This window comes from Staurois parvus, unplaced genomic scaffold, assembly GCF_062004578.1.
Source record: "Staurois parvus isolate SC_StPar_1 unplaced genomic scaffold, SC_StPar_1.0 ptg000668l, whole genome shotgun sequence".
NCBI classification, from domain to species: domain Eukaryota; kingdom Metazoa; phylum Chordata; class Amphibia; order Anura; family Ranidae; genus Staurois; species Staurois parvus.
In genome coordinates this window covers 4,069,251-4,092,946 of record NW_028318464.1, presented here as the reverse complement: position 1 = coordinate 4,092,946, position 23,696 = coordinate 4,069,251, and the positions used below count along the sequence as shown (strand labels likewise).

General features: G+C 40.8%; 1 protein-coding gene across 5 annotated transcripts; it reads right to left on the bottom strand.

Moving 5' to 3' along the window:
* Positions 1 to 1,097: 1,097 nt before the first annotated feature.
* Positions 1,098 to 22,569, bottom strand: LOC149447852 (uncharacterized). Of its 5 annotated transcripts, none has more exons than XM_089651955.1 (8): positions 22,507 to 22,569; positions 14,793 to 15,312; positions 11,524 to 11,609; positions 9,152 to 9,208; positions 7,517 to 7,658; positions 4,902 to 5,012; positions 4,702 to 4,800; positions 1,098 to 4,145 (listed from the first exon to the last, which is right to left on the bottom strand). In XM_089651955.1, the coding sequence occupies exons 1-8, from the start codon at positions 22,549 to 22,551 to the stop codon at positions 3,376 to 3,378; spliced, it is 1,830 nt and encodes a 609-aa protein (XP_089508081.1). In that variant the 5' UTR covers positions 22,552 to 22,569; the 3' UTR covers positions 1,098 to 3,375. The 5 variants fall into 5 exon arrangements, with proteins under 5 accessions (XP_089508081.1, XP_089508083.1, XP_089508084.1 ...); XM_089651957.1 differs by having other exon boundaries at positions 4,702 to 4,797; XM_089651958.1 differs by having other exon boundaries at positions 4,902 to 5,009.
* Between the last annotated feature and the right edge of the window lie 1,127 nt (positions 22,570 to 23,696).

The following is a 23,696-nucleotide window of genomic DNA, read 5'->3' as shown; positions in this document are numbered from 1 at the left end:
TCACTGATCGCTGCCATAGAAAAAAAAAATCCCATATATATACACCGCCATTTGTAAACGCTATAACTTTCATGTAAATTAATTTACACATATTGGGATTTTTGTTTAGCAAAGACATGTCACAGAATACATTCTGTCGTAAATTTAAGATGAAATTTAATTTTTATTTTTTTACTGGACATGTTTAATAGCAAAAAGTGAAAAATAATTTTTTTTTTCAAAATTGGCACTTTTTTTTTTTATAGCGCAAACATTTAAAAAAGGATAGATGATGAAATACCACCAAAAGAAAGCTCGAATCATGGGAAAAAAAGAACGTACATTTAATTTGGGTGCAGTGTTGCATGACCTTGCAATTGTCAAATTAATGCAGCGCTGTAACGTAAAAAATGGCCTGGTCAGGAGGGGGGGTAAATCCTCAGGAGGGCAAGTGGTTAAACAAGTGGCCGGTACACTCAAAAGTTTTTCCCATTCACCCTGAGAAAGGGCTATATGTTCTGGCAATTAGAAATCTCATAGCCATGCCAGGCAAGGGAGCCTCTTCAGACTCTATGAACAGGAAGATGCGGGCAAGCATGACTGTATGTATCCTGCTGGTTTAGGCAGCCAGGGATAGAGATGATGACACCTAACAGGATGTCATAGTCAAACACATTCTCAATACAAGCTAAGGCTAGGTTCACAGCTATCCAGTTTGTGTTTCTGCACTGCTTTTTGCAGTGTGTTTTTGCTGGATTTTTGATGTGTTTTGCGTTTTTTTTTTTTCAACTTGTCGCAGGGCATAATAAAATGCAAAACATATCAAAAACACCTAAAGAATGGACTACATACTTTTCTGCAGCGTCTCCATTTGCACTCTATAGAACCAAAAACGCAACGTTTTGTGTTTTAAGAAAGTCTCTGACCCTTTCTCCAAAACACATCGAGTGAAAACGCGGAGATGTGAACCTGTCCCATAGGAAATCACGTTAAATGGACTGCTGTGCATTTCTACAAAAGCAGCGGAAAACTCAGGTTTCACAGAGTTGGGCTTTAAGTAGCTGCTAGGTATAGCAAAAATTAGGATTTTACATGTAAAATAGTATACAAATATTGCATGTATTTTAAGAGTTTATTTTGCGGTTTGGATGGAGTTACAAAAAAAAATCTTTTTAATTATATTATACAATAAACATAAAGAAACATTACACAGCTATAATATACTGAAAAGCTTTAATTTTGTTTGGTCTGTTTGCACATGACAAAGGAACAAGAATTAACGTCTACCTCAAAAGTTACTGTGGTATTTCTTAATCATTGTGCAACTCTATTTACATGTACACATATAGGCATAAAATCTCTTTTGTCTGCCTTGTATCAATTAAGTTGAAATAAACAAGAAATGTTGATATGGCATAGTGAAGGAAAATGTGAACCTCCTATAATGCCAAGTTTCAGAACTCCAATAGATGGTTCTCAGTACCTAAAGACCTCGTTAATAGCACAAGGGTTTGACAGTGCAGTGTCACTATGCAGTGTCAAAAACGCACCTTCAGTTTGCACATTAAATAACATATATTTAATCTTCTCTTGATAATTAAGAGGTGACAATTCAGGTTTTACGTTAGCACTTATATAAGTTGCCTCTAGCTCAGGTCTTGTATAATAATGCTGTTCTCTAAATTGCGTAAAGTACATTACGTAGATTGCTGTCTATAATGGCAATGCCAAACTGCTCCAAACTGCTTTAAAGCCTAACTACAGGTTTAATGTGCCTTTAAATAGTACATTTCGTCCAAGCTGGCCAAACAAACTAAATAATTCACTAACAGGTGAGTGTGAGTATTAACTGTACATAGCCTCAGCTACAGTGCCTTGAAAAAGTATTCATACCCCTTGAAATGTTCAACATTTTGTCATGTTACAACCAAAAATGTAAATGTATTTTATTGGGATTTTATAAGATACACCAACACAAAGTAGCATATAATTGTGAAGTAGAAGGAAAATTATAAATGGTTTTCAAAATAAAAAATACATTTGTTTTTGGTTGTAACATGACAAAATGTGGAAAATTTTAAGGGGTATGAATACTTTATCAAGGCACTGTACATACAGCATACAGCGATATGTTACAGCAAAGGGAGAACATTCCATCTCTGGAAAAAATAAAGTTGTGCTGAGAGCTGCTCATCCATTCACAGGAATCTTTGTATTTTATGCTCAGGCTACATACAGTTAATACAGCATGCCCAGCAAGCACACCTGTGCTTTACAAATGGGTTTTAATTTTTAAAGGACAGTCCACTCATTCATAGAATCCTGTAGGAAGGGGACCTGACTAGGATGGTTCCTTGCAAAGGCTAAGTATGTGCTTCTGGGCGAGGTCGCACAATGAAGAGGAGGAAGGTAAGAATTTTACCAGGTGGGATGCACTCAGGAAAGTGGAGGTTACTAAGAAAACTTCACTAAAGGTGAAGTTGTCCCCTAAAACTTGGCCAGCATTAGAGGTTACATCTCCCAGAACTCACTATGCCTCCTGATTCTGAGGCACAGCACTATCACTGCAGCTTTTATATGATCTCTCACAGAAAAATATTTAATATGATGGCAGGAAGTCACTTTAACACATTTTACACTGCAATATTCTCCTTCATTACAAATAAAAATAGCTCCGTAAGAAAAGACAAGTTCAGTCACAGAGAGCAGACCTGGATGGCAGTATCACGATTCCTCTAGACACAAGTTGAGTGGCCAGATCCGTTCAAGGACTGCAGAAAACAATACAAAATAATATGTTGCTGGTCTGTACTCTAGTTCATTGTATCTTGTCATGGCAAGATATATAATAATAGTTTTGGCACTTCTGCATTGTTTCAAAACAATGGAGTGTAAGCGTCAATTCCACTGTAAGGAACTTTCTGTGCAAGCAGATCAGTCAGGAAAATGTTGTCCAAGACATAATAAAACTGCACTAAGATTAGAAAGTCCTCCTAATTAACGATTAATCTTAGCTTTAGGTAATCCCATGCAGCCAGATTCATTAGGGTTCTCATTCAGCAGAATACAGCCCCACGACACGCAATTTTGTTCTGTGCAACCTCCCTCTCATGCTCCAATGGGGTTGACTGAGGCTGCAGTGGGCTCACAAAGAGAGTGATGCTGGTACAATAGAATCCTTTGCCTACATACTCCCAGGCACAAATTCAGAAGCCCAGATTTACCTTTCATGACAATCTGATAGTGAAAATGAGTAACACTCAGCAAGAAGATTGTGTTCTTGACATTTAAATGCACAATTTTCATGTTTTACTGGAGTATTTATCTTTTTAGCATATAAAGAAACGGATGGATTTAGGTCTGCTGATCTATAACAAAGGTGCAGCCCAGCAACTGTCAGGGTACACTCAGTTTTTCTATTCCATGTGTTCGGAGGTGGAAGTTTAGGTAGGACCACTTAGTGAAACGCTTCTTACACTCAGGGCAACTGAAAAGTTTGTCAGAAGTGTGCGTCCTTTGGTGTGTCACCATGTGAGAGCTCTGCGTGAACCGTTTGCCACACTTGGGGCAAGCAAATGGCTTTTCTCCAGTATGGGTACGGTAGTGCGTCAGCATGTTTGACCTTCGACTGAACTTTTTGCCACAGTCAGGACAAGAATAAGGGCGCTCTCCTGTGTGAGTTTTGAGGTGCATTCCCAAGTGTGATCTCTTAGCAAATCGTTTCTCACAGTGGTTGCAAGAATAGGGCTTATCTACCGAAGAAGACTGGCCAAATGTGATTTGGTGGATAAGAAGGTTATTCATGGTGTCAAAGAGCTCACTACGTTCCTCATGGCTGGGATTGGGATCTATAAAAGCTGGTTCTTCGCTATAGCTGTAGTTAAACTGGCTGCTCTCTTCCTTAATTTGCACTGGCTCTCCTGATGTGTAACTTGGATCTCCAACATATCTCTCATAGTCACTCCAGGCTTGCTCTTCACACTGACCAGACGTAGAAGAATAAGCAAGATTTTCCATTGACTGCCTTGGTGATTCAGCAGGCATAGGTTCTTCCTCATCCTCTGTTTGGGAATCATGTAACATGGTCTTGCTATCTTCTACAATCTCTCCAGGGGAACAAGTCATAATGTAAGGCTCTTCTCCCAAATCACTGCTCTTAGATTCATCTGTTTGAAAAATATCACCAAATGTCAACATATTTTATATAATTTCACTATGTAAATTATTTCACTTTGTTCAGGACTACATTTTTAACTCTTATTTCTAAACAGGTAAATATGACATATTGAATACATTTTATATTTGTGATGAATTGCCAGATTTACTGGGCTCATCTTAATTGTTTTTTTTTTTAATGGTTTACAGAGCTCACTAGCTGAAGTTCAAATTACACATGAAACTGAATGAGTCAGAAATTATTCAAAAACCCTTCCCCCTCCTAACTCTGTACAGCTCTGTGCAATTGGAGACAGACAGTCTAAAAGCAATCAGCTACTGCTGCTTTCTTTCTTTAGACACCACTGCCATGGGTGCATCCTACATAAAATATTTGTAAAATAAATATAATGTATACAAACTTACAAGACAGAAAACAATTAGCATAAAAAGATGTAGACTTGACAAATTAGAAATAAAATTGACCACAGTTAATACTGTTTTCCCTTAAATATACCAGAATTCTTCTATCCGTTCCATTGGGTGGTGTAATTTTCATTTACACACCTGTACAGGCCTCCTCTTGCTCTACAATGGTCTCCGTGGAATGGTTTACACAAAGCTCCTCTACGTCTTGATCACTTGATGCAGTAATTGATTCACCTGCTGAGACCGAGCAATACTGTAAAGCAATTCTTTACACAGCTGTTATAATTCATCTGTAATCAAATAAAGTATAAATATACATTAAATAAATCATCACTCACTTGTGAATGTGTTGGTTGCAACATCCACCTGTTTAAAGTTCTCTCTGCTTTGGTCATCTTCCTGTTTATCAGTAGCAGATGTTTGTGTTACATGTTCATTACAGAGCTCTGCTAAATGAAAGCAAGATAAAAATAAAATCATTTTAGGAAAGTGTTTTTGTTTAAAACCTGACCTATGAATAATTTTACAGTTTTGAATAAAGTGTCACAGCAACATTTTCCTTTCTTTTTTTCTCCAAGAAAACTACTTATTTATCATTAAAACAGCCAGTGTGATACATGTTCAATTACCCAAAAACAAAAAGGCTATAACACAGATATGAATAATTTCCTAATCTATATGCCAGCATATTAGTCAAGATCAGTCTCTCAATCAGGGTTCTGTGTAAACAACCAAACGAAAAAGAGCCACCTGATATGACACCTATAAATATGTCATATTAATATCTCCGTCTTACTCATAATTAGTGTGGATTTATGAACCCAATATATACCTAACAAAAAATAGCAGTATGATAGATGCAATACTGCTCAAACAAAAGTGGTTACTTCAAAATCCAAGCGGAGTAGTATTGTTATACAAAAAGCTTTATTCGATCACATGGATCATATAGAGGTTAGACATGGATGTGGTAAACAAGTAATAATAAAATCACTTAAAAACATTCGGCGTCTCCAAGTAAAGTAGTTCGGCAGTTTGAGGATCCACATAAGGCAATGGAGTTCCTAACCACTAGATCAAAGAACTTTCCATATTTTCCATAGAAAATCAGCATAGGGAGAACATTCTTCAGAAACCATTATGGTAATAATCACAATAAGTAGAATGACTTCCTAAAATGGAAAAACCAAAAAGAAAGATCATAGTAGGTGGAACTACAATAAGGTAAATATACTGGGCGAATACATCAGCCCAGCAAACACAAAACTAGTGTATATTTAAATCATTACCTTCTCAAAAGCTTGACCATCATTGAAAGATGGATATATGGCCTTCCTGGGTAACCACCCCAGATGAAAGTGTATCCACATTAATAGATGACTCACTACACTAGTTTTGTGTTTGCTGGGCTGATGTATTTGCCCAGTATATTTACCTTATTGTAGTTCCACCTACTATGATCTTTCTTTTTGGTTTTTCCATTTTAGGAAGTCATTCTACTTATTGTGATTATTACCATAATGGTTTCTGAAGAATGTTCTCCCTATGCTGATTTTCTATGGAAAATATGGAAAATTCTTTGATCTAGTGGTTAGGAACTCCATTGCCTTATGTGGATCCTCAAACTGCCGAACAACTACTTTACTTGGAGACGCCGAATGTTTTTAAGTGATTTTATTATTACTTGTTTACCACATCCATGTCTAACCTCTATATGATCCATGTGATTGAATAAAGCTTTTTGTATAACAATACTACTCCGCTTGGATTTTGAAGTAACCACTTTTGTTTGAGCAGTATTGCATCTATCATACTGCTATTTTTTGTTAGGCTTCTGTGTAACCCTTGGGTTCTTCCAGAAGTTGCTAGAGATCCCTTTAGCAGCAAGCAGTGGTAGACTGATCTCCTGGATGACAGCACCTGTTCAGTTCTGGAGTCAACATCTGTCAACACATCCAGCAGCGAAGGACCACTGGTGCTTTTAATCTCTCAAGTAATCAAGCACTGACACCAATAATCTTTTTGGCTATCTGTAAGGGGAGCATTCTTCTCACCAGCTGCCAACATAAGAGGGGTTTTCTACCTAAACATCAAGGGAAGGGATCTTTCTCCCAATAACCACCAGTGTAAGGAGCCTTTCTTCCACCCCCAATATTGAGGGTCTTTTCTCAAAGGCTATTATTGTTAAGGAAGTCAGCAACTGACCATCAATGTAAGGGTCTCACTGATCTTGCTAATGTACCATGGGCTGAAGATAAAATGTCATACAGGGGGTTTCCTGAGGCCTAAAAGTCTTTTGGTCTTGTGGGAAGAATGATGAAGACATTGTCAGGGGGAGTAATAATATCTGTAACATTTTCCCTTACTCATTACTTAGCATACATTTATAAAACATGAATGAATATAACTGGTACTAGGTCTTTAAAAGTTTTCAGGAAAGGGTCTGAACCTCTGATATCAGGATTTTATAAACCATTTGCAAAAAAGTGCAGGAAGGTGATTCACTATTATTTTGTGCCAAACTAAAGTACAATTATTATTTGTCTACTATTTTTGCATTTAGTAAATTACAGATCCACATGACCCTGTTTTGGTTTGCTTATTAGTGATAATAAAATCAAGATGATTGCTAATAAATTAGTTTCTGATTTACATTTCCATGTACTTATGGCTAACTGATGTACTATCGCAGAATTTAGGAATCCAGGCAATAATAACTTTTGTGATTCAAAATAGACTAGACAAATCTTCATGTATATCATCAGGAAAATAACACAACCTGAAATTTGCAATTTTCCATACTTTCAAAAAGATAAATATATCACTGCTTTTGTGTGGCTTAGGTCAGACATTGCATTGTGGACGATGAAAAGGGGTATAGAGAAACCTAAGGGAACAGGTTCCTTGCTATACCCAGTTTTTTGTTTTTTTTATTTCCAGCAAAGAGAATCACCTGGTTCTTCTGGGGGTGAACAACTGCTAGGCCTTTGATCACTTTCCCCTATCACCTCCTGATAAAGATCCTTATGGTCTTCTATATAATCCCATTCATCCATGGAGAAAGAGATTGAGACATCACCACATTTTACAGGCACCTGAAACCCAAGGAATATACACCTTTGAGAAATAAGCATACAAATACTTTACACATGAAGCAAAGTTTTGATGAAATATCAGTTCCCTTCCTAGAGTATTATTACCAAGCGCTCCAATTGGCTGCCTGGCAAAAGCCTTCCAGGGAAAACACTGCAGACTATTCTTCCCCTTCTAACCCCCCCCCCATTGTGATCCCCAGGCTCACCTTACTTCTCTGTGAGAACAGGACCATTGTGGCGGCATTCACAATGGAGAGTGGTAGGATATCAGTGAACTGACATTCACCAATCTCTTCTTGGCTGGATGAACCCATAAAAAATCAGCTATTTTCAGGTTTACAGCTGTCAAATCAAGATCTTCAGGGGCTGGAGCGGAGAAGGCTTCTACTAAAATCTTGATGCCTTCAGAATGAATACCTGTTACTGCCTAAGTAGTATCACATACGGGTCTTGTTATGGAGCTAAAATTATTTAATTAAAAAAATTAAAGACACCTTGACAAAAGTGCACATGGATTTCGGACACATGCACATACATAAACACCTAATGTGTGAAACATGCCTGGTATCCATGCATGCTAGAGGTAAACAATTTAATGGCCATAATTTAGGTTTAACATAATGAGCTGTAAAGTTCCTGAATGCATTTGTCTACTTATGATTTTGGTTATTATAGTTTCTCATTGTTTTGCAAGCACAGATTTCATTTAGATTATATAGCGGCTTGATATATTTGGTAACTCAGCAGAGTCTGATCTTTTATACTTAGTGGAAAATTGTAGAGATTATATTCTGTTTGTGTGCAATAAAAGATAATAGTGCGCTTTACATTTTAGACTGCTTTTTTCAGCGGCGAGAGTTACGATAGCCAAACGTTGGAAACAGTCAGCAATCTCGCTGGACTTAGTCAAACAGAAACGTAATTGGATTATTATTAATGATAAACTTACTAGTATACTTAATAACAATACTTCTAAATTTGAGAGCACTTGGGACCCATGGATTCAGTATATTTATGTTATATAATGGACTCTTGGCTGGCCCTCTCATTTCTTTTTAGGGTTTTATTCTTTACTTTTTTTCCTCAGTTCTTTCCTCACTTTTCGTTCTCTCTACTTTTGTCTTCTATTTTAATTATTTTATTTGTACCACTCTGTTTATGGTGCAATTTGCTCATAATCGATCAAAATCTGAATGTACTATCGGTGTATTCCTCTCATTACACTTTATTGGTCGATTTTGTTGTGTTGCTACACATTGTACTTGAATATACTGTTTCATTGCTTGATGTTCTACAACTCGTCATGTTGGTGGGTTGCGTTTCCTGTCTTTCTGAATAATGTTTCTTAAAATCCTTAATAAACATACTGAAATATAGACTGCTTTTTTCCTTTTAGGACCACCAGTGTACTTTTTCATCCTACCTGGATAAAATAAAACTCTAGGGAAAACACTGCTATACCCACTATATGTCATGTACAGTGCAGTGCTTACCTCCTTTTTCAATGTGGAATTGGGCATATTGGAGTTCTTTTTCACCATCATATATTCCTAAACCATACAAAAAGCAGATACACTTAGGGCATGTTTGATCACATGTAAACATACAGTTAAACAGAAAAATACTAAGGTTATCTCCTAAAAGAATACTATATATTAATACAGGATACCATTAGTTTTAGAACACTATAAATAATCTGTTAGATAAATGATAGCAGTGGTCAAAAAATAACAGCACTACGTTAGGCCTGGTTCTGTAATGAACTTCAGTGGTTAACCAATCTTATTCCGCAACAGAGTGAGAGTCAGAGAGCTTGTTCATGCTGTGCTGGGACTGTGTGCGCCCAACATCCGAAGCATACTGTCATGAAGGCAGGAGAGGGGTTGACAACCCAAATGTTTTTGGGACAGACATGGGAGAGGCTAGGCGCAGCCTACAGGTACTACTTTTAATAGAAGCTTTATTCTGAAAATTGGAGCACTACTTGTAAAGACGAACTAATCCTTTAAATAGTGAGAATGTACAAAAGCAATATACAGTATATAATACTCACTTTCCCTTTCTTTCTTTTTGGATAAGTTGCTTTCCCAATTCCTCTGAGGCACAGGTTGGCAAGTTTTTACTTAGGTCTATTTTTTACTGTAAGGTCATACAGCTCAGGATGCTGTTCAACTTCATGGATCAGCGCAGCGACATTGACAGCAGTCATCACGATCAGCAGAGAACATAGGAAGTGACTGCTGCAACAAATTTACAATCTCTTCTATCATTTGTACATGGATTTGTGGGGTATGTTGTTCCTCCAGTTTTGTCTGATGTTTCAAAAACAGTTGTGAACCAATATAGGCATCAGCACCTACTAGCTGTTTTTGATGCACCACAACGTTAAATGGCACAAATGTTTCATGAATTCTAAAAGTGTACTGCCTGCTGTCCACTTAAGTTTGTACGGAGCATTGCCAAAAGGTTAGGACATCAAAAATGCAATAAAACTTCCTGCGTTTGCTGCCCCTATGAACAAGGTTTACACTGAACTCCAACCTGTTCCTTTACACTACTCTACACATCAGAGGAGAGGAACAGGTTGTAGTGCCTCTGCCACTTGTTCAATAAAATTCACCTGATCCAAGAAAGGTAACCGTGCTCAGCCTCACCTTTTGGAGTTCTTAGAGGACTGCTGGTCTGGAGAGCTAAGGCACCCATGTCATGGAATTTCTAATCACAAAAGATGTCAGAGCAGCAGGAGGCAGCAAATTGTAATCAATAGTCTTTGCTTTGACTGTCACTGTTAGGTTGATTTCTTTTTTAATGTATATGTATTGAGGTTAAAGTCAAACCAGTCAAAAATATAGCAGATGTACAATTTTTGTTAAAAGAAAAGAATGGGGTTAATGCTCACCTAGATGGTTCAAACTAAGCAATTAAAGACTGCTGGTCGCTCAGTTCTACCCTCCGAGCAGTAAGCCATGACTGTTTGTCACCAGCTCTCTGCTTTGCCCTTCCAGCGCTCACTGGAGCACCGTGCTGGGGAGGGGAGGGAGTGGCTGGCACAGTCTCCCAGCAACACAGCTGAGAGGCTGACACAGCTGCCGGTCTAGGCTTCTGGGTGGATCCCAACCACACAGTCGGGATCTTTTCAGAGCCTTGGTTGGCTCTATGATGTCAGCCGCCGACGACTGAAAACAGATCACAGGAGTGCAGAACAAACTGCACTCCTGCGGTTCATAGGAGAAGTATAAGCAAAAAAATCTCTGGTTATACTTCTCCTTTAACAAATGATAGCAGCTTCCAAAATTTTGTACTGCATTTACCAATGTGCTTCATTACACTTCCTGCAACAATAAAATGGTTTGTCAGTTTTGGTTGTGAGCAATAATATATATATAGTCTAATGCGCGTATACAGCATTATCCTGAGCTTTGTCAATTAGTGGACAGGGTTTATCTCCATATTGGTAATTTTGATTGGGAGTGTCTTTTAAAATTAGTCTGCCATCTCCGAAATCTTTCCTGTTTTTTGTTAGATGGTTTTAATCTACCATAATTAACAGAAGGTGGTCTAGTCACATGATCCTGCAGCTCTAGCTCCCCTTTGTCAGCGAGTGGCTGCTGCAGGGGAGCCGATGGAGTGCCAGAAATGGCCACATGAGCCTAGAGGTGACATTACGCCTCCCAGAATTCACAATCTTTATCAAGTACTCCATTACAGAGGGGAGCCAAAGCTTTTCTTCCACTTCAAGATGCAACAGATTTACTCACTATAAAACTGTAGATTGTCAGGTCGATTGCATAGACAAAGTGTAATGTGAAAGATTTTACTGTTATCTGTCCTTTACTATTATCATACAGTATCAAATATTTCTCACCTCACCAGCAAGCATAGTGATTATTTCCATGGCAATGTTTAGGAGTCTTTTATTCAGCATCTTCTCAATCTTGCTCTCAATTATATCTGCAGAAAAAAAGTGTTTCCTTAGCAAAATTTGACTAATGAAGCTGCTGAGAGTCAAATTGATATATTTGAAAGTCTCTATATTGTCCATAGCCACCAATCAGAACCTCTCTTTTTGTTGTCCAACTTCGTAAGCATTAGCTTCACTTTCAGAATTCTTACCATATAAGAAAAAGCAGAACAAGCTTTCCTTTGCCTAGCCAAATTATTTCCATAGCAGTTTTTAGACCCCTGGGTAAAACATGAAATCAATTACAGCTCTTATTTGCTTGCTAGATGTAGGCAAATGTTAATGTAAAGGGAGGGTATAGTTACTTTTCTAAAAGTTTTATTATACACGTAAAATCAATTAGCTTGATGTAAAGGAACTTATCAGAATGCATTCATTTCTTAATAATATTAAAGGTTTGTATTTTTTTAAAAATAACAAACACGTTATACTTACCTGCTATGTGCAATGGTTCTGTGGCTACTGCTCCTGTTTTCAGGTCCCCCGCTGATGCTGCTGACTCCTCCCCCTGCTGAGTGCTCCCAGAGAAACCTGCATGCTCTGGGGGCACTTGTGCATGGTTGCTCCCAAGCCTTCTCTGTGTGTCTATAAGACACAGAAAGCGCTGCTCGGCCCTGCCCCCTCCTCACTGGCTATGATTGACAGCAGCAGGAGCCAGTGGCTCACGCTGCTGTGTCTCAGCCAATGAGGAGGGAGAGACCCAGGAGAGTTGCTGCACATCACTGGATCGAGATGGGGCTCAGGTAAGTATTGGGGGGGCTGAGAGGGGAGCTGCACAGCGTCCTGCCTTTAGAACCACTTTAAAGCCCTTGTTTCTGTATGGAAAAATGTAATTATATACTGTATGTACATCCCAAACCAAGTGGGGGGAATGTGAAAGTTGAGCTAAACACAATTTCACCCTCATTCCTCCAAAATTCTCTAAATGCTCTAACCAGGAAAGAAAAAATCCTTGCCTCTGTGAGGGCTCCTGTATTTTAAACTCTGTACATTCCTGCCTGAGCGTAGCAGCGAGTGTCATGCACATTTCTAAAAGTTCAGAATTGCTACAGCAGATGCTGTGTACGGTGTATGTTTCCATTAAAATACGTGGTGGCTCCTGTATTGCCTTGAGATGGAGAGACCCCCATCCTCCTCCTCTCCCACTCTGGTTGTCTAGAGTAGAAGAGGTCAATAAAATGGAAGATCTGATTCTGATGTCACAAAATAGACATGAGGCCTGGCTTCCCTGGAATATGTTTATTTTCTCTGATGAGGGGAAATCCATCTTTGTACCCTCCACTCTAGACTGACTTATTTCTCCCTTGGACAGAGCTTCCTTTCCTCCTCCGGCAACTCGTTCCTTTTCTTTCCTCCCTCCTCCTTTCCTCATGGGCTGCCCCCTTTTTTTTCCCCTTTCTCTTCTCTCTATCCTCCCAGCACTTTGTTTCTACTTCCATACTGTTTCTCATCCCTTTATACACCCTCTTTATTAATAATGGACGGATCCCAGTGCTCATAGTTGCAGGGAGTCTTCCTCCTCGGGGTACTCCCCAAGTTGACTTTCTGCTCTACAGCATACAGTATATGGTCTAACCTGTTGATTGTTCACTTTGTCTTATTCCTGAATGGTTATTTTGTGATCTCTGCACACAGGGGATGTTACCTCTTAACTTTTGACTTTTATATTGGAGACAGTGCTTTGCACTGTTCTGTGAGTATGGTGATGTCAATACAAATAAAGAATTTGAAAGAAAACACATGGTGGCTACTGTCTGTGTGCGTAAATTGTTAAATGTGGAGGTAACTGACTCCAGTGGCGCTCACTCTGTCTGTAAATGGTTAGATTGTTGTCTTGCAAGCTGGAGATTCTCTGCGCAGGGTGAGGCTTAAGAGTGCAATGATCACATACTGGTGGCAGCAGTGGTATTAGAGACTGCTGCTGTCACAGAGGACACATTTATTCATGATATACACAAACTCTGATTACTGTTTTGTAGTACGATGCATTGGTTGTGCTTTACTACTCTTAAAGTCTGCACCATTAATTGGTCAGCACACTAAACAAAGAATTACCAAGAGGCTAATAGCTTATGTTTACATTTTATAAAGGAAGCCATTAAAAGCAAAACAAGAAAGGTCTATTGTTGATACATGACAGGCACTGTGGGGTACACGCTTTTTGTCCTGTTTCACTTCCTGCCCCCTGAATCCACTTTTGGCGCTCCCAAAAATACCTGGTATTTCTGGTTATGGGGGACCACATTCATCCATCTTCAGTGCAACATTGGATATTTGAGCTGATCCAACTGCTATCACATGGAACAGTGGGGGGAGTGTCTTAGCCCTATGCATGGCTCAAATTTATTTTGCATAGGAGTCTGAAGAGGGACTTATCCTGAAGTCAGAGGAATAAGTCAGAGGTAAGTGAAGGCACCTTAAAGCGGTAAAATGTGGTATTCATGGATGTGGTGGTAATAATAGTTTTCCTATTTTAGACTTTTCCCTTTTGTTTTTACCTGTTCTTTTTCAACTTCCTTTAACTGACCAAGCTATCAAGTAAAAGCAAAAGTTAGAAGGTTGAGACAGACCATTTAACACTGACAGGTGTGCTTACAATGGTCAGTTTTTATTTATTTTAAAAGGAAAAAAACTGTTGCTGTAACTGCTTAAAAAGAGTTAGCTGGAGCTCAGCTTTAAGTCCTTAGTCAAGCCCATCTAAATCTGCTAGTCTAACATCATCTCCCCACATTAACAATGCCACTGTCCAAAAGGTGTCTCCATTGTACCTCCATCCTGAGTGGAAAAACCCAAAGACAGGAAGCATGTTACTGGCTGGATCACCAGGTGAAAATAAAGAACCCCCCCACCAAAAAAAAAAAAAGAAGAAAACTAATGAAGCCACCACATTTAAGGATTTGTAAGCTGCAATATTTTACACTTCTGTTTTTGGATTTCATACTGCTTTAAGCGCAAGTAGTTGTAGCTCCCTCTAGCTGCTAGCCTAAAAATGTTTGTATTAATAACATGAATAAATATGGAAGAGAAATGTGAAAAATCAGAGAATCATACCAAAATTACATTAGGGTAAAACTGCAATTACAACTCAAAATATGTGCTTTCTGAAAACATGTGTGATACTCCCCTCTTTAAAGAGAAGCATGATGGAGGATCAACATATGAGTCTATCTTACCATAGTATGGATCAGTACCGACTGCTTTATCTATCATTTTCATTGTAACTGTTGAACATTGTTTAGCTTCCATACATCCAGAACTTTCTTGTTCATCTGTATGTAGAATTCTTCGTCTGTGTTGCAGTGAAGTGGTCTGATTCTCTACATGAGCTTTGGAAGGAGGAGAATGTAGACGGGCATCTGTTTCTTCTCGAACCTTCTGGCATGATGGGACTTTGGAGACACACTGTGCTTCTTGGAAAACAGTGGGAATGGCATCTGGCTTCAGAACCATTTTTGTGCCATTGAAAACGTAACTTTTTGGGGAGAAATGTTTGGAGCATATCTGATAGCGGCCAGATCTAGAATAGAGGACATTCCGTGCAAACGCATCTATGTCACTGAAGCTGTTACCTGTCTGTTGCAACCAAAGTTTAATTAGATCAAGAGAGCTCGGGAAACCATGTAGCAACACCCCACTGTCCGTCCCAGAATTACTGTGACAGTCCTTCACAATGCACTTGGTCATGGTGGACACCTGTAAAGAGACTGAGTCAATTTTATAGTAAAAAAAGAAATAGACAGCGCAATACGATGTTATCAATCTCCCTAAATACATGATGTCAAGTGCATAAGTATTTTCTAATCCCTCTGTTCTCCACTGAGAAAACACTATTGTTTCTACTACCTACCCTACCCAACAGCGCATATATAAAACATACTCATAAAGTGACAATTGCAAAAATATGTACCTCAAACATAAAGTGCAGGTGCCTATATAACTCCATAAATCTTATCAATTATGCATATATCATTTTATAACAAAGACTGCCTGGATATAACTAAGAACATCGGTCGCCCTATGTATCTGGGCTTCTTAAACTGCAGATAACAACCCGTCAATGTTTTCAAATCTTTACCAAGCAAAAAGTGTGAGATCTGGGATGTCGAGCTCTGAACCCCCACTAATTGCCTGTTTTAAAGAACTCGAGTTGTATAGAATGAACTCAAATACAGTACATCTCTAATCCTACCTCTTCTCCTTTAGATCATACACCAGTATTCATTTTTCTTTTGCTGTGTTCCTGCATGAAACCAGCTTTTTATTACGCCCCTCTCCCTGAACCTACCACTGGGCATGTAAAAATCTTGCAGGAGCAGCTGAATGAAAGAGAGATCAGGTGGGAATCCAAATTATCCTCAGAATTACATCTCGAAAAACTTTTTATTTACACACATCAGGGGATTTCCAAGTGTCTCTTCAGGATTCTGACATGCCTCCACGTAATATTGTTGTAGACAGGTACGTGAATCTGGGGCACGTGGAGGCGCACTGAGACTGGTGTGTCCATACGGACATTCTTCCCTTGGTGCAACTGTGCTTCCTCACCACTGCTGCACCTACAGAACGGTGTTGGGGAGTTTTGTATCAGGGGGGTGGGGTATGGCGCCTTATGGGATTCACAGACACCAGTTCCCCATCAGGTCCGCTCCCCTTGTGCTTTAACAGTAGGCACTGGGCAGATTCCTAGTGAGCAGACAGTCTGCTATTGGCTATCTAACCCACTCACTGCCCGTTGTCAATTTTAAGGCAAGACCATAACTGTTGGGGAACTAATGTCTAAGCTTCCCCATCATACAGCATCACTGGTTGCAAGGAGGCTGTTGAATGTGAAGCCAACAACATCCTTAACCCCTGCACGCTGGCGCCCTCTGGTTCTTTCTGATGCCGAGAGGCGGAGCGGGGTTTAGGGTCATGTGACCACCGTGATTGGCTGTCACAGCAGTCACATGATCGAAAAGGTCCCGATTGCAAGGAGAGATCAGGACTTTTCTGTGGGACGCCGACACATGTGCTGAGAGCATAAAGGGCGCACGCTCTCAGCATATGTTGGTTTACAAATGGTACACAAATAGGCAACTGCTCGGCATCAAAGCCCAGCCACCGAGATGCCGCATATTTGCATACTGTCGGCGTGAAGAGGTTAAAGTGATTCCAAAGATTCAGATTGTGTTTTTAAATAACAAACATGTCATACTTACCTGCTCTGTGCAATGGTTTCCTCCACTCTTCAGGTTCCCCACCAGTGCTCCAAGTCCTTCCCCCCTACTGAGTGACACACAGTGCAGGGATCAGCCCCGCTCCCTCCTTACTGGCTGTGACTGACAGCCATTGGCTCCTGTTGCTGTGCCTCAGCCAATGATGTGGGAAAGACCCAGGAGAGTTTCTGCTCTTGGGTTAGGATTGGGCTCAGGTGAGTATAATGGGGGTGGGGTGAGAAGGGAGCTGCTAGAATGCATGAAGGTAAAAAAGCCTTTAGAACCACTAACATCCAGTGACACAGAGAGGGTAGCGGTGGCAAATATGCCACTCTGCTACACTGCATACAGGGAGGGGCATTCTGCCTGTCTCTGTACACCAATTTAGAATAGGTTTTAATTTACCTGCAGTTTAGTTATCTACAAACTAGGTAATTATTATTATTATTATTATTATTATTAATCTAATTATTATTAGGTAATTATTTTTAATTTCGGTGCTTTGAAAGTGCCACTACCTGAATCTGCATATATGTTGGCAAAGTTACTGAAACAGGGGTAGGGAATTTTTAAGCTGGCACAGGTCATTTTAAAGGGCCAAATTACTACAATATGGCACTGCTGGTAGCAGCAGGACCCTTAAGGGCTTAAATGTAAAGTTCACTAATTCTATGAATTATAGCGTGGATCAGGTACCAAAATAGAAGCTGCAAACAAACCAGGGAAAGAACCTGAGATACCACAATAGTTTGGCTAAAAAAATGCAAAGTAGCAAATGCTAATTTTGCAGAAACCTCTACCCTGCAGAAATTAGCATTTGCTACTTTGCATTTACTATTTATTCATATATATGTTTTTAATTGCACATTGTTTCAATAAAGTTTCATTTTTATAGTCAAACTACTTGCCTCAATTGTGGTATTGCATTTACTATTTATCTGTACATATGTTTTTATTTGCATATTGTTTCAATAAAGTTTCATTTTTTTAGTCAAACTACATGCCTCTATTGTGATACCTCTTTTCTCAGGTGCTTTCCCTGGTTTGATTGCACATTTTAGAGGGCCCTACTGTCAGAAAACTGATGTTAGTACTTTGCTGAATTTCCTTTAGTGTGCGGGCAGGCTCTTTGGCATCAAAGCTGCATCAATATGTTATTGGAAAATAATTCAATGTGTGCATGTAGGAAAGGACAGAGATGGATGGTAAGAGTCAGAGTATTGTAACCCAGCAATGGAATAGAATATGAACGTGGGGGCTGATAATGCTGCTTGGAAATGCTGTACAGCAGAGAGACTGTGTTGTCAGAGAGTTCGGCAGCCCAAGAGGCATTGTTTTGCAGCACTTTTTATATTCCAATGGTTTTTATTACATTTTTAACCACTTGCCTACCAGGCACTTATACCCCCTTCTTTACCAGGCCAATTTTCAGCATTCAGCGCTGCCGCACTTTGATTGACAATTGCGCGGTCATGCAACATTGTACCCATATGAAATTTTGATCATTTTTTTCTCACAAACAGAGCTTTCTTTTGGTGGTATTTAATCGCCACTGGGCGCTTTACTTTTTGCGCTATAAATAAAAAAAGTGCAAAAAATTTGAAAAAAAAAAAAAAGTTTGTTTCTTTTATAAAATTTTTCAAACAGGTATCTTTTCTCCTTCACTGATGTGCGTTGATGAGGCAGCACTGATGGGCACTGATAGGCGGCACTGATAGGCAGCACTAAAGGGCACTGATAGGCAGTACTAATGAGGTGGCACGGATAGGCGGCACTGATATGCAGCACTGATAGGTGACACTGATGATCGGTACTGATAGACGGCACTGACTGGCATCACTGCTGGGCACTGACTGGCACAACCCCTGGGCACTGACTGGTGGCACTGACTGGCAGCACTGCTGGGCTGCACTGGTGGGCAGCACTGGTGGGTGGGCACAGGTGGGTGGCACTGGTGGGTGGCACTGCTGGGCACATGTAGGTGGCACTTCTGGGCACAGGTGGGTGGCACTGCAGAGTGGCACAGGTGGGTGCACTGCTGGGCACAGCTAGTGGGCGCACTGCTGGGCGGAACTTGCGGGTGGCACTGCTGGGCACTGATCATCAGTGCCCTGATGATCGGTGCCGATCCCCGCTCTGACAACTGCCGGTTCTCGGCAGTACTTTCCTCACGATCTGACAGCGTGAGGAAAGTGCAGCCGAGAACCGGCACTTGCATTTCCCTCTGATCAGCGTGTCATTGGACACCGCTGATCACGTGGTAAAAGGCCGCTGTGATTGGCCTTTTACCACATCACGTGATCAGCTGTGTCCGTAGGACACAGCGATCACGGAGATCGCCGGATGCGCGCCCCCTGGGGCACGCAGGAGAGCTCGTTCTGGGAGGACGTCATATGACGTCCACCCAGAACTGGCCGGCCGCAGTGAAGCCGTCATTCGGCTATCTGCGGTCGGCAGCTGGTTAAACATTATAAAACAGAGGCAATAACACTCGCCCACACAGGGGCTGTTTTGCAGCACTTTTTAAGTGCTAAAACAGTAGGAAATGTGCATGCCTTACAGAGATGTATAGATTCGATCTTAACATGCCAACAAAGCAGCTACATGACTATTGCTGCCCAGAGAAGTTTGCCTTTATTCACTCCATCTGAAACTTCCTTCAAAGCCCAAGCTGAACACAGACAAGTTTCTGAAGGTGGGCTATGACCCCAAAGAAAACACAGCAGCATTACCCAATGCTGGAAGCCTTGAATCTGCATAGCTTAGCACTTGATACAGCTGAATAATGGAGGTTCTAAGTGAGACACTGCCTTTACAGGGCAGACCTATTCTGCCTGGTGTCATTTTCACTCTAACATTCTGGAGAATTGTCCAACAAAAACTACTCAATGGAAGGGCAGGTACACCTGTCATAATTAAATGTTGCTATTGCCATTGGGTATTACCATTTTTAAGTTTAGTTAAAGTCAGATATCTGGGGCTAGCTGTCATGCTTGGGAAATACTCGGCAACAACTAAGATTTCATTCCACATTTAAAAACACAGAACACCAGTTTGGGGCATCCTTACATCTTTCTCAAATTTCCCTAAAACTGTTGTTCCATGTTCTCACCTAATCTATTTGCTTTATAAAATGTATTAAAATCAAGAAATAAAGCTTTTGGAGCTGCATCCCTTCGTTCTTGGCATTTGCTTGGGAGCCCAACAGATGACAGTGTACAGATTGCATGTATGATGAGACATGCAGCTCACTACTTCATAGCAGTCTTTGCAGGGTAGTAGAAGAACTAACATGCGTGTGTTGCGCTATTGGTGTAAAATCAGTGACGGGAATCTGAAGGAGTGGATTAACATCAAATTTTGCAGGAAAACTGGCAAAAGTGCAAGTGACACTTTAACTCTGTTACAACAGGCTTATGGTGGGCATTCCATGAAGAAATCAAGTTTTTGCATGGCATAAGCAGTTTAAACAGGGGAGGGAAGACGTCCACCGTAATGCAAGAAGTGGGCAGCCAAAAATGCAAAGGATGGACGCAAATGTGGACAGAGTGTGAACTGTCGTATGCTCAGATGGAAGGTGGAGCGTGTGAATGATGGCAGAAGAATTGAACATGACCAGGACAATAGTGCAGCAGATTCTAATGGAAAACTAATTCCAGGAATATTTCCACCAGTGGCACAGTTCTAAAAAAAATGCTTTGCTTCACAAGGGGTATACTTTGAAGGTGACAACAGCCACTAGCATATAGGTAAGCAAACATTTTTTGATACAATCTGGATGGATTGTTTCAATGTGTCCTATTACATCTGTTTGGTCACTCTATGGAGATTATACAGGTATGGCCCGATTAAGTATTACAGATCATACTAAAGGTTGCCGGTATTTCCAAGTATGTATAATGGAAAGCAGCAAGCATCACTGACATTGTATCATATAAATATCCAGGTATAAAAAATATAATTATGGCAAATTATGTATTCTATACTTTCTCAGAAGGAGGGATCATCACAAATACCATTCAAATATCCAGATATAGCCATATGATAATTATTGCAAAGTATTCTGTATTCCCTATATACACTATATTACCGAAAGTATTGGGACACCCATCCAAGTCATTGGATTCAGGTGTTCCAATCACCTCCATGGCCACAGGTGTATAAAATCAAGCACCTAGGCATGCAGACTGCTTCTACAAACATTTGTGAAAGAATGAGTCACTCTCAGGAGCTCAGTAAATTCAAGTGATGTACCGTGATGATAGGTTGCCACCTGTGTAATAAGTCCATCCATGAAATTTCCTTGCTACTAAACATTCCACGGTCAACTGTTAATGGTATTATAACAAAGTGGAAGCAACTGGGAACAACAGCAACTCAGCCAAGTAGTGGTAGGAACTTTAAAATGAGAGAGCGGGGGCAGTGTGTGCTGAAGCGCACAGTGCACAGAAGTCGCCAACTGTCTGCAGAGTGAATAGCTAAAGACCTCCAAACTTCATGTGACCTTCAGATTAGCACAACAGTGCATAGAGAGCTTCATGAAATGGGTTTCCATGGCCGAGCAGCTGCATCCAAGCCTTACATCACCAAGTGCAATGCAAAGCATCGGATGCAGTAGTGTAAAGCATGTCGTCACTGCACTCTAGAGCAGTGGAGACGTGTTCTCTGGAGTGACTGACTGCATTATGCCAAGTGTAAAGTTTGGTGGAGGGGGGATTGTGCTATGGGGTTGTTTTACAGTGGTTGGGTTTGGCCCCTTAGTTCCAGTGAAGGGAACTCTTAAAGTGTCAGATTACCGAGAAATTGTGGACAATTTCATGCTCCCAACTTTGTGGGAACAGTTTGGGGATGACCCCTTCCTGTTCCAACATGACTGCTCACCAGTGCACAAAGCAAGGTCCATAAAGACATGGATGACCTAGTTTGGGGTGGAGGAACTTGACTGGCCTGCACAGAGTCCTGCCCTCAACCCAATAGAACACCTTTGGGATGAATTAGAGTGGAGACTGTGAGCCAGGCCTTCTCGTCCAACATCAGTGCCTGACCTCACAAATGCGTTTCCATAGACACACTCCTGAACCTTGTGGACAGCCTTCCCAGAAGGGTTGAAGCCGTTATATCTGCAAAGGGTGGGCCAACTCAATATTAAATCCTACGGCCTAAGACTGGGATGCCATTAAAGTTCATGTGCGTGTAAAGGAAGGCGTCCCAATACTTTTGGCAATATAGTGTATGTGTGTATGTATTTTTATATTGGAAAGCAGGGATCATCACAGAATACTTTACCATACAATAAAATAATGGATCATAGCAAAGTATTCTGTATTCCATATACATAGAAATAACATAAATAACCAGATATACAAATAGGATGATTATGGCACAGTATTCTGTATCCCATCCCATACTTTGTGGAAGGCAGAGACATCACAGATTGTACAACATATAATATCCAGATAGGTAAAGTATATTCGGATCTATTGGAGGTAATCATCTATCAACATTCCATTGTACTTTGCCTGGAAGGTCTGTAACTTCTACTCTGCTGCAGCCATCCATTGTGTGCAGTGCATTGTCTATTGGGCTGTGTGCAGGCAGCTTCCCATGTCCTTCCAGGCAGCACACAGCCATCTCCCTCCATATCAGCCCGCTCCTCTGTACCCACAAATAAAACCTACCGTCTATACTGTACCTTATTGTAATCAAGGACTCGTCTGGTCTCAGTGGGCGTTGTCATATGAAAATCTGTCCTCGCTCATTGGCTGACCTTCTATCCCTACGCTAGGCACAGGTCACAGCCTTCTGGGAAACGTAGTTCTGTCTGGCAGGCTGGGCGGACATTGAAAGGAGAAGTGAACTGCAACTCCCAGAAGCCCCTAGCAGCATCCGTCCCCCGGACAATCAGGACGGGTCTGCCAATCAGCGCACAGAGGAGATATTATCTCACACTTCCTGCAGTGTTGATAGTGATGGGTTTTATTCTTTTACACTGTGCTGAGGCCTGAGCGAGGCATTGAAGGGAAGCTGGGCCTGGTAGCTGGGCCTGGTTTATGAAAGGACATTGGTTAATGCTAGTAACTCTGAAGGCATGCCTTTTGCCTGAGATAGGAGGCTTTTCTGGTACTTTTAGTTGCAAAGAAGTTGGAAAATCCCAGCTTTTTGAGGTGAATGAGTTCCCCTTGTGGGAGGAGCTGTGTTTGCTGTGTATTAAAAATAGGGTTCCTTTGATCATAAATAAACATGGAAAAGTGCCCTTTATCATAAATATAGAAAATTATCAGCGTATGGTCATTGGGGTCTACAGTTACATTCTGTGGCCAAATGGCAGCGGCTAGTTTCCTGTGTTCAGAGGCTGCAAAACGGCACCTATAGACGCAGCAACACTGCTATGACCGTATACAAACTGCCTCATCAGTCCTCATGCAAGTGGGTGCATTAAAGCGTACACCTGTGTGAGGGCCGGGTTTCCTAGCAGGCATTCACATTGATGTCAATTGGGACGCGGCAGCTGCACAGTCAGCTGCTGCTCCCAATTTGATGTAGGTGCCCAACCCCGAACGCACACTGTATACAGGGCCATGCACCCACACCTAAACGAATGTAAAATAGGGAGCAGACACTGCGTCCATGTAGCCACAGCATCCCAATGGACATGAATGGAAACATCTGTGCTGGCAAACACAGCTCTCACACAGGTGTACACTGTAGTACACCTATGTGAGAGGGAACATACACTATATTGCCAAAAGTATTGGGCCAGCCCTCCAAATCATTGGATTCAGGTGTTCCAATCACCTCCATGGCCACAGGTGTATAAAATCAAGCACCTAGGCATGCAGACTGCTTCTACAAACATTTGTGAAAGAATGGGTCGCTCTCAGG